Source organism: Macrosteles quadrilineatus, unplaced genomic scaffold, assembly GCF_028750875.1.
Source record: "Macrosteles quadrilineatus isolate MER2022 unplaced genomic scaffold, UCM_ALF_1.0 Scaffold_11__1_contigs__length_5352618, whole genome shotgun sequence".
In the NCBI taxonomy this organism is placed as follows: domain Eukaryota; kingdom Metazoa; phylum Arthropoda; class Insecta; order Hemiptera; family Cicadellidae; genus Macrosteles; species Macrosteles quadrilineatus.
This window is the reverse complement of record NW_026542604.1, coordinates 1219997-1238341: the sequence shown is the minus strand read 5'-3', so window position 1 is coordinate 1238341 and position 18345 is coordinate 1219997. Positions and strand designations below refer to the sequence as shown.

General features: G+C 33.0%; 1 protein-coding gene across 1 annotated transcript; it reads right to left on the bottom strand.

Moving 5' to 3' along the window:
* Positions 1-1523: 1523 nt before the first annotated feature.
* On the bottom strand, positions 1524-2183 carry LOC129004766 (peptide deformylase 2-like). Its single transcript, XM_054433392.1, has one exon. It carries the CDS (start codon positions 2181-2183, stop codon positions 1524-1526), a length of 660 nt encoding a protein of 219 aa, XP_054289367.1.
* Positions 2184-18345: the final 16162 nt, after the last annotated feature.

The following is an 18345-nucleotide window of genomic DNA, read 5'->3' as shown; positions in this document are numbered from 1 at the left end:
CGTGTTGGGTTTAAGTGTGCTCTCCAACAGCTGCCTGAAGATTTTACATTCAGTTTAGGACTGTTGGATAATTGCTGCATAAGCTGTTGATTTTGGAAGACAAGGAGGCGGGTAGGACTACATCGAAAATAGAAGAGAGGATGAGATATTAGATGTGTGACAAATGCGTTGGGAGCAGAGTGTTTTATGTTAATGTTTTAAAGGTAAACGTTTGGATGTATAACTAACATCAGAAAGAGCCTGGACAAGATTGGGAGATGGGTCATTATGAAAGCAGTTTGTAACAGGACATGGAAGACTTCAAGGCGAATTTGTGAAGATTTCACATGGTGGAAGAGGAAGTATGTAGATGTGGAGAAATAAAAACCACGAGTCAGGTATTTATAAATTGTTCACTTCAGGAGACAAATAGGAGAGAACATGAATAAATCTTGGATAAGATAGGTCTAGAGATGAGAAAATAAAACATGATGAGTGACAGGGAAACAATTGAGACGTTTAGAACAGTAGCTAGGGAAATACAAAAAACCAGGAACTCATACAGGCGTTGAAATTAAAAAAAAAATTAAAAAAATAATAAGAAAGAAAAGAAATGATAACTTGCCCATGAGTGGGAGAGGAAAGGTTAGAGCGAATCTCAAGGATCCCTATCGCTCAAGGCGGTATGGGGAAGTGCTGTTAGGTTTTTGGACACATAATGTGTCTGGAAACCTAATGCGGCTATGAGTAAGGCTATTTGTAGAAAACAATATACACAATAAATGTTGATTATATCGATCTGTTAAGTAAATCTTGAGTATTTCCATAATCTTTGAGTCGAATATTTTAAAGTCATCAGGAATTATGACTGTTATTCGTTTTAAAATAACGCCTGTAATACTTAGCAATTGCTCGAATTCGAGCAACAGATACACTAGTTTTTATTAATGAGATTGTGAACCACAAAACTTGGTTGTTATTAAAGATTTTGAAAAAGTACTATACATTAAATCTAGTTTGAATATGGTATGATAATAAACTTGTACCTCAGTTGGAAGTTGACAGAAAGCATCGTTATGGTTTGTGCAATAAACCTCTATCAGACAAATTTGTCATGTATCATTGTTGTTTATGTATCTCCTAAAGTAGCAAGTTACAGAAATTGGTTTTGAGCATATTAAATGTAAAAAAAAACGTATTGGTAGGTTCAATTATATATCCATACAAACTACAATACAATTTTGTTTAAAAGGTTACTAACCTTTAACGTACATTAAACATTTTGTGAAACCTTAGTATGTTTTTTAACAATTCGTTAAGAAAATTTAAGTCAAGCACAAGAAGGAATAAGTGGTAAATAATGTAATAATGTAATAATAAATTACACATTAAGTGTATTTTTATCACAAAACGTAGGATCAACCCAACTTGTTTTTTTAACTTTTGATTTTAAATTAATGATACAATAGAATCACAGTGAAGGTTGTGCGACACATAGCATACTTCTGTCTGGTATTCAGGGATAATCTAAAACCATTTTCCATCTAAATATCCATCAAAAATTGAAGTTTTCCTATACTTCTTCTCCACCGATGTTCCTTGATAGTGATGATATGTTGAGCTTTGTCAATAAACAGCAATCCGTTCAAATGATCAATCTCATGCTGAATGCATCTCGCTGTGTGGCCGTGTATTGTACCCTCCTCAAGTTCTCCGAAAGGATTATATGCTTTGTACCTAATCTCATTGTATCGCGGGACTAATCCACATAGGCTTTTGACCGATGCACACTTTTCATAGTCAACAAGGACCTCTGTACCTTCAACTGGTTCGTATGTTGGATTTAGAAGCATGTAAGTAGGATGTTTGTCTTTCGGTTCAATTTTCTTGATATACTTAGGCATAAAGTATATTATACCTCTTTTTGGGTATCCCAGCTGTGGCATGGACATAGAGAAGTATTGGTCGTCCTTTTGAAACTTCATCTTCAATCTGCAGAGATCTCTGACTTCATCGTATGACAAGGGAAACGTGTATTTCTGGGCGATTTGTCGTAGAGTTGTGTTTTCCGTTTCTTTTAGTTTTTTTATGTTAGCAACTATGAAGTCAGGAATGCTTTCACAAAGAGCTGGCTCATCTGCAACATCGCCGAGTTGTTCCTCCCAACTTTGACACTCAAATTCTTCGTTGACTACTTGCTCCATCTTCACTTTCTTATAAGGTATTCCAAACTACAATAGTCAGCTTGTATCAATGAACTAATATAAAATCACTTCAACAAGCTAACACAATGTGAAACCTCTCACATGGTGGACTAACTATTTTGTAAAAAAAAAAAAATTGAAAGCCTTTAAACATTTTCAAGGTTTGTAATGTGAAATTATAAAACAAAACAATTGGATCTTTAAACTGTTACCGGATGTCCATTTTAGTGATAACAAGTGGTTCAGTAAGTAGTGTAGATAACAAGCTATTTTACAGTTAGTTATTCAATGTTGTTCGTGGGAGAAATGTTATTTATATTATAGCCTCAAATACAGTTTACAAGCTCTGTTCTGAAGTTTTTGGAGTTCTGAAATATTGCATATATTTACCGGTTTTAAAACAATGTGGTTAATTAACAATCCTAGTGAGAGTATTTATGTGTAAAAAAGTAGTACCCTATATTGAATATTTTATTAACTTTTGAGTGTTTTCAAACTAAGTCCTGATCACAGTATTCAATATTTAAATATTTTAAAAACACTTAATATTTCAACAATAAATTCAAATATTATGTGTTTTAACCATGGTATATTTTCATCACTAGGGCATAAAGTTCTTTTCCTCGCCTTGATCGGAAAATGAGCAAGGGTTGAAAGACACTTTTTGCCCGTGTGATGAATATATTTTTTGTCATATTGCAACATTATTTAACAAACTAAGTTAGAAAACAAAATTACTGTTCACGTGAAGATAACCTCTCAAAACAACTTCCCCACCAGCTTGTTACTTTCTCCCCCTATACCAGTATATGGAGAAAGTATTGTTTTCGTCAAAATTTTCGAGTTTGAGTTTTGAGTGGATATATCCGTTTTGGGTCCCCCTGGACCCAAAAAAGTGGTTTTCGAAGTGATATCTGTGTGTCTGGATGTGTACAGAGCTACAGACCACACCTGTAGTCCGATTTTGATGAAATTTGGTATGTAGGTAGCCTACTAATCCATGGTATCTCCAGGTGTTTTCTTTTCAGTTTTTTTTCATTTTGATTTTTAATGTTGATTTTCCCATAAAAACCCATAAAATAATGGAAAAATCGGATTTTCTCAAAAATGGCCCGAACGATTTTGATACAAACTTAGTATGTTGTAGCCCTTCTGAACAAAATGGCATGACTCCCATTTCTTTAAAAATTGCGGTTCAAAGGTTATTGTAAATTATGTTATTTTCCCATAACAACCCCATAAAATAACAAAAAATAGGATTTTAGAAAAAAAGCCGGTTTTGATTCAACTTAGTATGTTGTGGTCCTTACAATTTTGAACGTTTTTTTTCACTTTTTTGAAATTTGGATTTTTAATGGGTTTTGTCCGTTAATGGACATTGTATTTTTATGACCCATAAAACCCCATAAAATAACGGAAAAATCGGATTTTCTCGAAATGGCCCGAACGATTTTAATAAAAATTGAGTATGTTATAGTCCTTTGAATTCTGAACAGAAAGGTACAAATCCCATTTCCGTAAAAATTACGGTTCAAAAGTGATTGTAAATTATGTTATTTTCCCATAAAAAGCCATGAAATAACAAAGAAATGACATTTTTGGAGAAAAGCTGGCTTTGATCAAAATCAAAACACAGCAATTTATTTTGCAGACAAATGTAGTATAAATAATTAAGTGAAAGAAGAACCATAGAATTTTGCCGAGCCTTATGCGTTCCAACTGGGGAAAAACTAATCTGTAGAGTATTTTTTCTTGGGACAAGGACATTGATGAAAACAATTTACATAAAAACAAGCGCTTAATCAACCAGCAGTATGCATTAGACGACTAAAGGATCACCATATATTCTCTGTGTTCTCTCCCCGTGGCGAGGCACGGGCAGAACAACAATAGTTTAAGTAATGTTATAAATGTATAATAATGTTTACTTTATTTGGGCCAGTTACATTATTTGTTTATGTTTATGATCCTTACCGTTTCTGTTCTAATATTCGTGAAAGTACCTAAAAGTCGTTAACAAAGCTACCATCTAATTTTTTCAAGACTCGTCACTCACTTTCATCATCACCTTTAAATTCACACTGTTTCGGTGTCGTAAGAACGTGTACTAAATTATAGTTTTATAAAAATGAAATGACTAGTGTGGACATGTACATTTCCCTATTCACCTTCCTACTGTATATTTTTAAATATATACTTTAATAATTGCAATAATTATAATCTGAAACTTGATCAACATAGGTTTTGGGTGAATGACAAAACAAATCATATTTATTATTTTAAAAGTTTCATAAATTAGTTCTACACCATTAGAAAAAGATTTTAAAATTAAATTTCAATAATATAGAATGTTAGCGCAAAGGCCTCATACATACAGTAAATGTACGCTAACGCTTGTTTAAACATGAAGTTTACAATATTTTATCTTTTGTAGTCTAACCAAAGCAGTCAAAATCTCAAAAGTTATATGGCTCAAATCATGTATTACATTATCTTATTCAATAAATGAATCTCTTATTGTTCCGTCTGATAGGAAAGCTTGATTATAATCAGATTCTAACCATCAGATAAGACACAGTTACTCAGCCAGCATGGAGTTGAATTGGTTGACACACAATAATGCAAATAATGGACATCAGTTTGTTTATACTTCTTTTAAAAATACTAGAATATTGTTGTTTTTCGACAAGATCATTCCCTCTTCTTGAGAGCCTAGATGGATTCCTTTGCAAAGTTTTTACCAGCCCGGAAAAGTGGAATGGGAATGAGACGATGGAAGCTATGACTCTGTACAACTGGTCATTAACCTCACTCAGAGAATGCGTGCAACGTAAAGAAACTGTAGTAGCAAAAGCTGCCAGAGATCTAAGGGTGCAGGGTGGACCTATGTTCTTAAAACAGAAAATGAGTCGTAGTACTTTAGATCTACTCAAAATTGATTTTAAGTGGACAGAGCATGAAATACAACATCTTTTGTTGCTTAGAAGTGATATTGCAAAAAATTGGAGGATGTTTTACAAGGTGTATCGAAAAAATCAGAATTATTATAACAGTGTTCTTAATGACACACATTTTTGGCATAGTGAAAATGTTAATCTTGTTTAACATCTATGTAAATCAGCAGGGTGTTGTTGTTGTAAAAGTGTTATCGTATTAGTGGTGTAAAAACTAATTTAGTTACCAATTTGGTTATATGAAGAGTAGGTAAGATTTGTGTATTAATTGCACTATTTATTTGTACTTTAACATTTTGTACCTATATGGTTTTTAGCAGTAGATTGTAGATATTTACAGTGGTGTGTAGCATTGTTTAACATCCTATTTTACTATGGAAAGTTGTTTTTAAAAAGGAATCTTTTTCTAATTTCAACAAAAAATGAAATCTTTGAATCATTGAAATTTTGTTGAACAATTCTTATAATCAAATCTATGTCTTCCCTACCATTACCGGAGGCAATACGCCCCAATAACTTTTGGCCTTACTTCAACACTTATCTGTCACTACCATTCTCACATACACTCTGCTACTGCATAGAGTAGTAAGAAACAGAGGATACATTCAATGGTACACTTGTGACTGGTGTCTAGCACTATAGTCGCTGGTGTCTAGAGCCAATTATATTTGTTGTCCACTCCCGTTTCCCTTCCCTCGCCATCAGGTACTACCTACAACTGCTGTACAGTAATACTATGTGGCCATCGCCGTGTTTTTGTGTGTCCGTCCTGTTTTTACTTTGTATGTTTAATATTTTATTCAACCCCTGACGCAATGCAAATGAAGACTTTTCGTATTAAGTGTAAAAAGACAGTTTAGTGTACCACTAAGCACCAGATGATGAAGTTATCTCTGAAACGGTCGTAGTGCAGTAAAGCCCCTTATTGCAGAGACGGTAAGAACCAAATATATTACTATACATAAAAAGCGTTGCCGCAAGTCCAATGGTTAGACCTATACCCAAGACTACTTTACTTTTTCATTATTTTCCATGTCCTCAGAGGCCAAAAAACACCATCCCTTCAAATATACTTTCAAATATATCTGATTCTGAATCTCGTACATAAAATATGTGACCCTTTTTAGCACGATAACTCGAGTAAAAACCATTTGATTTTGATTAAGTTTGGTTAATGCCAATTATCATAAACATACGTATTCAATCAAATACTTCATTTTTTCATCCTTACTTTTAGGTTTACCACTAAACGCCCTTCAGGGAAATTGTTTTGTTTATGTACACATGTTTCTTACAATACGATGTATAATTTTAATACAGTAGAGTCCCGCAAACTCGGCTCTCGATAACCCGGCAGTCTGGATAACTCGGCCATCACCTGGCTCTGAAAATTAGTAATTTTTTGAGTCCGTGTTAAAAATAGACTCAAGCCAGCTCAAGTCAAATCATGCGCAACTCATACCAAGAATTTGTTGTACTATATCTGATGACTTAATACTGACTTGTAATATAAATATAAATAAAAAAGGCGATTAAAAAGCTTAAAAACTTGTATTTTTCTTATTTTAAACCCTAGTTCCTGATAACCCGGCATTTCACAAACTCGGCATCCTTTCAGTCCACATTACGCCGAGTTTGCGGGACTCTACTGTAATAAGTTTCGGTGGTTTTTGGCTCCATTCGACGCAATATAGAAAGAAGCCCTATCATTAAATTTCTAGCTATTGGAAAAGAGATATATAATATCATGAACACAATTTTTTACTGGCTGTAACTTCACAACAGTTTCAGAAGTTATAATATTAAACGTTAATTCCTCATCGGACAATTCCACAACAGCTATTGACTCACTTCTTTGCTATCCGAGTCAGTACCGGCGTATTTCCTGCTTCCACTGTGACAACCAACAAAATATCTGACTCAGATTAACCACGCGCCGAAAATCTGAATTCTGAATCTGACGTAAAGTAGTAAACATAGTAGTGTGCACAAGTAGTAAACATAGTAAACAAGTAAAGTATTCTGAATCTGACGTACACTCTAGACGTACCGTTATGTCCGATCTCAGCTTTTTTACAGGAAATAGTTTATAACCTATAGTGTAGTTTTTACGGTAATCTGTTTTAAGTAAACGACTGTAACTTTTGCCCATCAAATTGCCAAACTCTAGATGTAGGCTCCTATGCCTATGTCATATTTAGTATTAAAAAAAATACTTTTATGACATTCCTTAATTGTTAGCACCAAACCTAAGTACTCACTAAACCTAATGTGGTCCAAACGGGGGATAAATTCATCATGTTTAAGGGAATATTTCAGTGGAAACATGATCAGGAAAATGGAAAAATATTCTCTTAGTGAGCGGGTTTGCTTCGCCGTGGGTATCATTTTATTTACTGTGATGAATTATTTTTTTTAAGATTACAAATTAGTTACTCTATATGATTAAAAAGAAAACCAGTTTTTAGTAGTAGAAACCCATTAAATATCATTAATGAGAAAAAAAAACACAATCAAAGCAGTGGTAAGGAATAAAAGTATTTTAATAATTATTAATTTATTTTACTCATTGAACAAAAGTATATGTGAACTCAAAATAGACCTAATACTTGAATTGAAAAAGATAGGAAAAAACAAAAATATAAAATTGCACTTGTTTTACTTGCTTCTACACTGTTGCTCTTTACTACACTAGATGTGTTTGTATAGAATTCCTCAAACCAATAATGGTTCAAAATATATTTTCTGTTTAGCTCTTGCCACAATTCAAGATTTTCTCTTTGCAGCTCTTCAATATGTGGATATTCTGTATTATTCCAACCATAAAGTTTTAATAATTTACTTTTATTAGGTTGGATTCTTATAAAACTTGGTCCTCTATTCTTATAAAGCTCATGGACAGTATTAACAATATCGGTGTCTTTTTTCCTAATACTTTCAATGAATTTCGACATTGTAGCTTTGTACTTCTTCAAACTTTCCAATAGTGTGTCTGAAGAGATACTTTTGTCAATCTGGCCATTCAGGGTACTTGTGATGTTTTTGTCAATTTCCGACAATCTGATAAAATCGTATACTTCTGTAACACAGAGTGTTTGTGGTATTGCAAGTAAGAAAACTATTAAAAACATAATTATACTGGGTTTTATTGTCGTTTAGTAAAAAGAAGAAAATTTAACTTGTCAGTTTTTAATCTTCCTATAGAAAGCTGTAGAACTTTTGTAATGGAACCTATAAATGACCCAAACTTATCAAGCAATTAAATCAGCAAACTAGATGCTAGATGTTTCAAAGTGGAAATCCACTTTGACAGTAAATTGTTGTTGTAATTCCCAATAACTATTTGCTTTTTTAACTGCTGTAACATAAGTTCATTGAGCTCTTTGGGATGAATTTCAATGCAACTAATTTTGTTACCACATCTCACAATAATGGCTGAACATAGTTTAGCCAAACTTTTATGGTTATTTTGACAAATAGTGGGAATGTTTAAATAACATGTTAGTGACATATGGACAGCTCCTTAGCAAATATAATTAGTAATCCTTAATTCACATTTACATACATACATACATACATACATACAAGTTATGAGATTGCAACTGAAATAACTAACCTATGCATACTTTTTTTGGCATTATTTTAAGATTCGTTTAACTTTTTTACATTTATAAAACAACCTTAAAAACTTAATATTTATTTTATGACATTAAGATAAAGAAGGTTTATTTTGAAGATTTATAGCCAAGATTAATATTTGATTAACAAATATTTCTTTAATATCTGAAATGGAATTGATTACTAACTTGTTAGAATGCTTGAAGACTTGATATCATAAAATTTGCAAACTAAAACCAGGTATTTAAAAATGCATCAACAGTTTGATTTGGACATTTTGAGCTTTTAAAATTTATCTCATAGTTTTACCAAGCAGGAATATATGTTGTGTTATTTGTTTGTGAAGGTTTATCAAAGTGATTATTACCAAACCATAAGAGCAATAGCAAGTGTAAGTGGCTCAGGAGACTAAAGGCAAATCAGAAGAGTTGGGATTCATGTAAATCTTCTGCAGATTGAAGAATCTCCGCCTCAAATGTCCAATGTTCTCTTCCAGTTCATTTCCTCGACTCACATTCAATCCCAAGCTCTGTTTGATTTTATCCAAATCTAGAGGCTTCAGGATCACTGGACAGTCCAAACCAAAAGTTACGTTCAAAGCTTGCAGAAGAAGATCTCGGTGTGGGATGTTGTGCCTCCTAAAAAATCCAAATACATGGTAAAGATCTCTGATACTCTTGAATAACCTATCGACCAGTAAAAACGAAGGGTTTGAGAGGATATCTTGGATTTCACTGTCTGAGTTTCTTGCAATATCGATGCTACTGTAGTCTATTTTACTCTCAAACTTGGGGTTTTTTGCACACGCACTTGTGAACTGCCAATAGCGTTTTTGTATCCCTCTGATGTTTGAGTCCAAGGTAGTCGCTTCAGTGGTTGTAAGGAAGTAAAGTTTCTGCACCTTGTAGTAATCGTAGTATTGTAAGAACCTACGAGGACCTCCTGACTCAAACAAAGCTTTTGCTCGCTCCATTACCGTTCGCCTTCCTAGTTTGAATTTTTTTGTCAGTTTACCCAGAAGATAATAATACTCTTCTATAGCTTTGAAAACCTGGTGTTTCTTGTATGTGGAGTTTGTGTTCTTAAACATAGATTCGAGCAGTGAGGCCGTCTTCTGCAAGCCGCATTGTGGTGGTTCCACTGGGATTCCGACAAAACCAGGATTGGCTTCACACTCGCTGTAAAACTCAGTGATACTTTTAGTGATTTTTTCAACAAAGTGTATTAAGTCTTTGTATTCTCGATCGGACATTTTAAAATCCTCTTTGACTTTATCACATTGAAAATTCTTAATGAAAGTCGGATGCTGCATGGAATGAAGGGTTTTTGCAGCTTCCATTACATTCTCTCTTCTCAGTTTTAATAATCTCACGAGCCTATTAACGTTGAAGCAGTAAGCCGCAAGTTCTCGGAAAAACTCTGTGCTGTTGTAATTTTGTGGAGTCGCTAGTTTCTGAGTCAATGCTGAGTCGAGTCTTTGCAAAAAAATACCAATCTCGACTGTTAAACACCCGACCACAAAAAAGTATATGATTATCCACAGTTTGAAGTTCATTTAAAGTGGTTTTCAATTTATACACTGAAGACTTAAATAAATGTAACTGAAATATAAAATGTAAACAAATGATATATTTATAATGTATACAAATTTAATTACCAGTGATATAACTTCACTCACAAAGCTCCTTTGACATCTAATGTTGGAAATGTAAATCTAAAATTATATGAATTAAGGTTATCAGGTGAAGTATAATAATTGTTTTAAAATGGCATTACATAAATAAAGTTAGTTAATTTGCTGTTTAAAATCAATTAAATATGCATACATGGGGAATTTTTAAAAATGTACTACTTAAAAAAACTACTATGGCTTTTTGATTGTTTCAATAATTTTATCTATTTCAATTTATTGTTGGTTAAAATATTGATACAGGGAGTTTATTTTAATCATTGTGCTGATTTTTAAGATTAGTATAATGATTTTGTTGCGTTAGAGATAAACCATTTCAGTAAATTTAAGTTTTGGTGAATTACTAGATTGAGAGATGGACAAGCTATAAAAAAGTTTTTTTTTTAAATTTAACTACTAATTTAGGTATCACTTTTGTTCAATTTCTAACCTTATTTTTAACAATTTAATTTTTGAGGATTAGAGAGGGCTCAAAAATTAAATGAAATTAATTTTTGAATGAAAACTATGTTTGTATATTTTGAGACATTATGTTCTGTGATAAACCAAAGTTTCCATTACAAAAGTACACAAAATATGTTTTTATGGGAATAATTAATTATTTGGAAACTCAAAATATGTTTATTAGCTAAACATATTTAGTGTATAACGTTCTTACTACAACAAAGTAATTTCGTCACAATAAGGTGTGATATCCAAACTGATTATCTCTGATAGCCACAATGTTACTAGTCACAGTCTAAAGTAATAATCATGAAAACACAATTATGTACTAATTTGTAGCTAAATGATGAACACAAAATTAAAATATAAATTTAGCTTTTCTTAATTTATCCAAGATGAAATTACACTTGTGCATTTTATTGACATTTTTTCATCTGTTTGTCCAGTCGATACCAGTGGGAAAGTTTTTAAGTATTCTTGACAAAAGTTTAGTCTATCAGTTGTCTCATCCTACAACAAACCTCAATTCAGTTCGTTTTCTGATAGAAGACTTACGAGCATACAAAGAAAACTTGTACAGGCTTACAAAGAGGCTTTCGTCTGGGCGAGGTTTCGTCATGGAGCATGCAAAAAATTTGTCACTCTCCGAAGCGCCCATGTTTCTGAAAGACGATCTTGACATCGAGCAGTTGCAAAAGTCCTTCAACTTGTCTGAAGCCCAGACAGCTGATGTTCAAATTCTTGTATCTCAAATTAAGGAGAGCTGGACCACATTTCTCAAGGTAGCAAATTCATCAGACATTCAAAAGAGTGCAGACGATCTTCCGTTCTTCCTAATGGAAAAAGCGGGTACTAACATTTTGGACTACATTTCCAATCCAAACAGTAATGTAACATTCAACTTGTTTAGGGAGTTGTCAAATTACTACTACGGACTTGGAAAGCTACTTAAACTGTTTAGTTTGAACGAGGAGGAAATGATTGAAAAAAGTAGACCATTGTATAATAATGAAAAACCTTTGTTTTTAAGACGTTACTTAAATTTACCGCAGCTCAAAAGCTATTTTCAAATGAATGACATTCAAGCAGGAGACTTCAAAAAGTGGATCTCAAAAATCCTTTTCAGGTGGAAATCTTTTACGGCTTACTATGAAAGGAAAAGTAATTTTACTGGGAAGCCCAATCTGAACAATTTTAACAATTTGGTAAATTTTGACAACGAGTTAAGAGACTTAATGTCTAGTCCTGCTCCATACAAGTTCAATCGAACTATGGAACGATTAGACTCTTTCCTCGAGACTCTGGGTTTGATATTAAGACGGAACTATCCTTTCCGAGAGAATATTATCGACCATGTCAGAGCGACGTACACCAGTGGGCCTCCATTATTTTTACGTAAATACATCAACTTTAGCAGTTTACAAGACAATTATAAAATCGATGATTTTCGGTTATCCAAGTTAAGGAAACAGATTTACAACATTAAAAACCGATGGGAAAGACTTTATACGGCTGAAACTCACACTTTAAGATCAGTAAAAGAAGATTGCACAACTTCAAAAAATAATTCAACTGAAATTTGAACCAACATTAAACAGTAGTTGTTTCTGTGATATTTTTTATAGGTGAGTAGAAATCATTTCCTTAACCCACTAAAGTTAAAAAAGGATTTTTTTAATGAACATAGTAGGTAGTAGGGTATAATAAACTTAAGATTCAGTAAACATTAGCTCTGTTGTTAAGTCCTAATACTTTCCTAAATTCTTCACCTCCCGGGGGAGCCTCCTGTATCTTTAATTGAAAAACCCCTCTTTGGGATTTGTGCTAGGATGGGTATGTAACGTGCCTAAGTTCATACATAAGAGAAAAAAATCTAGGCTCTTTAAAAAAAATCAGTATTGTAGGTGGAGGAAACTCTGGAAGTGGTTGAAATCTCTGGGATCAGTATAATAACACCAAGAGACCTAATAAGGCTAATAGGGTGATTTAACTTATATTTGTTGTCCCCAAAATGCAGTGAACAAATGGTAACTGTATATGTACCAATATTTTTTAAACATTGTTGTTCGAGTCTTCACAGTACTACATGTTTTTCCAAACATGTTATAACAAATGTAAAAGAGCTATCTAAACAAATTTACTATTACAAGCCCCTAAAAGCTTACAAAACGTAAGATAAATGAAGAGCACAAATACAAATATTTTCATTATAACTTTAAAATTTTTACTTAATTAAAACTAAAATGTTAGCGATTCTTTATTTACAATATGGACACATACACTCTTAAAATTCAATTTAAAATAAAAATAAAAAACTGATACTATTATGAAGTTTAAAATACTGATATGACAATAGCAATTTACAGCCTACAAAACATCATACAGTGGGACAAGTGTGGCAGTCTACAGGTTTGGCGAATAGACAGCTGGCGAGACCCGCACACTACATTCCACTATGACCACGGTCTTAAGCACAAGCAAAAGGTGTAATCGCACAGGGCCCAGTACCTCAGAGGGCCGCTTGCTGCTTGGTGAAAAATACTAAAATAGTCCGTGAATTTTACTTTGATAATGAAATAATTTATAAATAAAAAACTTTTTTAAATCAAAACGTTTTTGAACGCTCTAAAAAGTAGAAAATAATTTATAAATATGTGGAGAGTATAAATACTTGTAAGATTTAAAACGAAAAACGTGGGGTGCATGCAATAGATAATTTACATTTACCTTTACCTAATGAACTAATGTATTATCAATTGCATGCACCCCACTTTTTCGTTTTAAATCTTACAAGTATTTATACTCTCCACATATTTATAAATTATTTTCTACTTTTTAGTGCGTTCAAAAACGTTTTGATTTAAAAAGTTTTTTATTTATAAATCATTTTCTACTTTTTAGTTTTTAATGTGTGTGGATGTTAAATCTATTTCAAGCAGCTATATCAGATTAAGACAGAGGCATGTGGGAAATCTAAGGTTTATTTGATTTTTTTTTTATATAATTATGTATTAGATTGAATGTATGGCCTACTAACTATAAATATATCAATCTATTTAATTTATTGTTTACTTTATAGAATACTAAATAAATAACAATTGACATAATCAACAAACACCTTTATATCTGCAATCAGATTGTTTATCTTTATTTTGAAATGTTTGTTTGTATAAAGAGTTTGTTGTGTTCTCTTATTGGGATCATACCTGTACCTCTTAACCTCTGCTCTTCGAACTGTCAAATTTAAGTATTTACAGCTGACTTAAATTAATTGATATATTTACATTCTTTAAAAATGTAAACATGGAAAATTTTGAAACCCATGGGGCGTAGCCCAAGGGAAATGTGAAAATTAAATTATATAATATTGCATTGTCATCCATTTGTGAGCTATGTTTCAAATTTCAAGTCTCTAGCTCATCAGGAACTTCGTTTAAAATTGATATCAAAATTTGTAGGAATGCGAGCTAATAAAAACAAGCCCATGGGGCGTAGCCCAAGGGAAATATGAAAATTAAATTATATAATATTGCATTTTCATCCATTTGTGACCTATGTTTCAAGTTTCAAGTCTCTAGCTCATCAGGAAATATAAAAATTTGCAAGAAAGCGAGTTATAAAAACAAGCCCATGGGGCGTAGCCCAAAGGAAATATGAAAATTAAATTATATAATATTGCATTGTCTTCCATTTGTGAGCTATGTTTCAAGTCTCTAGCTCATCTGGAAGTTAGTATAAAATTGATTGAAAAATTTGTCCTGGACAATTAAGAAAGCGAGCTAATAAAAACATTTTAAAAAGGAGGGGGAGCATAAATACTAATATTATACATATAGAGATTTCTGTTAGTTGGTATTGTTGGGATAATAGTGTCCGATAATATTGTCTGGGTAGCCGAGTGCTTAGTGTTCACCTTCAAATTTGAAGTTCACTGGCTCGATACCAAGGGAGATCATTTCCAGACCATTTGCCATTGGAAATTAATGATGCTGTCCAACCAAAAGGTCGACATTAGATAGTAACAATACCCCCGCCGCAGCAAACCTGCAGACTAAGCAAATTTCCAATTACCTGGCTGGATATTTACTAGAAATATTCCTTGAAAATGTTCAAATTTATTTCCTATTTAAATAAGATTAATTTGAGTGAGTACCTAGGTTTGCTGCTGCAGGGAAGGTATTGAGGTGTGTTTTTATTGAAATGTTGATAGCTTAGTATGAAATAAACAAAATTGCCAAATTTGATTAAAATATATCCATAATCAAGCTAACTCAATAGTTTATTTATTCTCCATGAAAATAACAAGGGAATTTTAAATTTAAGTTTTTTTTTTAATTAACTTTGTAACAGTTAGGCATACAACAACGCTTCAATATACAAAATAATTTCTGTTTTTAAGCTCTACAAAATGGTCAGGAAAGAAATTGTGAAATTTTATGTTTTTAGAGTTGAAAATGGGAAAACCAATTTTTACACCATAAAACCCCCATTCCTATAGTCCGAGCATGCTGGTTTGCAAACTCATTTGAATAAACATAGGTTTACACGTTTGCACCAAATTTCATCAAAATTGGATAATTTGTGCTCGAGTTATCAAGCTAACGGGCACGTATGCTTTTGAGCGGAGGGTGTTATTGGCCTCTGGGGACCTCAAAGCAAAAAAAGTAAAACGGTCCCTGATGGTCTAGGTCTTACCATGGGACCTACGGTAAAACCAGCCGTTTAGACCATTCCCTTTAAAAAAAAACCTGTAAAATTCCATTGGTATAAAACACACAAAATAAAATGCTCTTTTGGTAGTAAGGTTCCCCTCTCTGAATGTTTGCACTTCTGGGCCCCACAGAACCCAAAGCTCTGACTATGACCGTGGAGAGGACAGTCTCGATTTGCAGCGGAACGGTCATGTAAAAAAATAAGCAAAACCAAGTCTCTTTTCTTCATGTCTACTACCACACAAATGGTTATACAGGGTGTCCATAAAAAACGTTTCAGGACTTTGGGAAATTAATCCCCATACTAAAAGGAAGAAAAAAGTTTATGGGAAGGTATGTCCGAAAATGCATATTAACCCAGATATCCGCCATTTTGTTTTTGATACAAAAATATTTTTAACTGTGAAGTTTTTTATCCGATGATTATGAAATTTAGTAAACATGTTAACATACACAAGACCTATAATAGAAAAAATTTTAAAGTTGTTCCGATTGTAAATTTCAAAATGGCGGCCGTTTGAATTTTTATAACTTGAATAACTCAAAAACGGCTAATTCTATGAAAAATGTCTAGAATACTTTTTTTAGCATTTTTAATTTCCTATCAAACGATACCAAGATCAAAAAGATCGGACAAAATATAACTGATATATGAGGTTTTTTGTGTAAAAATAAGGCAAAAAAAGGGTTCCCCGACTAACTTTGCCTTATTTTTACACAAAAAACCTCATATTTCAGTTATCTTTTGTCCGATCTTTTTGATCTTGGTATCGTTTGATAGGAAATTAAAAATGCTAAAAAAAAGTATACTTGACATTTTTTCGTAGAATTAGCCGTTTTTGAGTTATTTAAGTTATAAAAATTCAAACGGTCGCCATTTTGAAATTTACAATCGGAACAACTTTAAAATTTTTTCTATTATAGGTCTTGTGTATGTTAACATGTTTACCAAATTTCATAATCATTGGATAAAAAACTTAACAGATAAAAATATGTTTGTATAAAAAACAAAATGGTGGATATCTGGGTTAATATGCATTTTCGGACATACCTTCCCATAAACTTTTTTCTTCCTTTTAGTATGGGGATTCATTTTCCAAAGTCCTGAAACGTTTTTTATGGACACCCTGTATATTTAATTGGGCCTTCCTAAAATATGTGAGAGGTAAAGTAATATCACAAACCAAGACTCCGTACACCACACATTTTGTGTGAAAACAGTCGTTTTGTTAGTTTTGGTTGTGTTAAAACGCGAGACTGACTCTTTTATAAAAGGGAAAATAAAAATTACTTTAAATAAACTAAAAAAAACAGAACAAAATTCTTCAAATTCTAATCAGAAGTATTCAAGGGCAACTATCACAATCAGCGGGTTACAGCTAGTATTATAAATGAGAAAGTTTGGATGTATGGATGTATGTTTGTGACAAGTAAACGCGAAAAATACTGGTCGGATCGGGCTGAAATTTGGTGTGATGATAGTTCACATTCCCGATTAACATATAGACGCATTCTTATCTCAAAAGTCCCTTTCGGGCTCCGCCCCAGTGGCCCTGGAGTTTCCCATGTTAACCTTATGAGTAATCATATTTAAAAGGAATAAAAGAATTTTGTCAGCTGTTTCAACTACACAAGTTGGTTCTATGATATTAAATAGCATTAAAAAGTTATAAGGTTTACCAACAGGGTACAGTACTATTAACTTTTTTGCATTTTGTGTCCTCTTCCCGTTGCAAAGCACGGGTACAACAGCTAGTCTTCTATATAATTAATAAGCAAACACGAAATTTGTCTTTTGAACTCCTCCGCCATTTCTTAAGCGATTTTGACTATTCGCGTTTCATTAGAAAGAGTGTGTTGTGTAGATTTACAAACTGGCCTTACATTTTTTTAAGTCCCTTGGGCTCTGCCCCAGTGGCTTTCAAAGTCCCCATGTTATTCTTATAAAGAACAATATTTGTTTACATTATGATTAGCTGGATAATTTAATTGCTATTAATATTTATTTTTCCTACAGTCACCCGACAAAGTGGGCTTCCTTGCACAGGTATGCTTCCATGCACCTACGGTAATAGCTACTTCCCTATAGGGACATTTGCTAATAATATTTCCCTAGGGAAATTCGCTAAAGATGCCTCTAAGTTCTAAACAGTGGCGTAACAGAAGGGTCCGCACCCCGCAGGGCTTGTAATGCAGGGGGGGGGGAAGCCTGGGAGCCGGGGGCCCCCCGAAAACCGGCGAGCAGAGAGACCCGTGAGACAAGTGTGGCCGAAAAATTGTCGTTCAATCTTATTGAAATATTTTATCAATCATTCAATAATTGTATTGAACAAGTAGCTGCGCAGGAATCGTTGATGTTAGCACATATCCTTATATGTTAGCGCATATATGTTAGCGTATATCCTTAATACTTCTTAAACTTGACTTTAAAAAAAAGTAATAACATAAATGTTATAAATAATAATTGTTGTTATTGTTTAATTTTGTTATGCCTATTCAGTCATAACGAACTGAGGGAAGAGAAGTATTTACACTCTTTGTTTTCGTACACTCTACACTGCTTATGTCTGCTCTGCAAACAAATATTTTGAAACATTACACAAATAATCCGCAATCTTTGGTATCCAAAGTAAAGTTGATTCCCTATCAAATCCGTGTAGTAGTATTTGTACTCACTAAAAATATTACCATAGATAAAACATACTCCCTTGTGACATAGACTAATCAAAACATAGACTAACCAG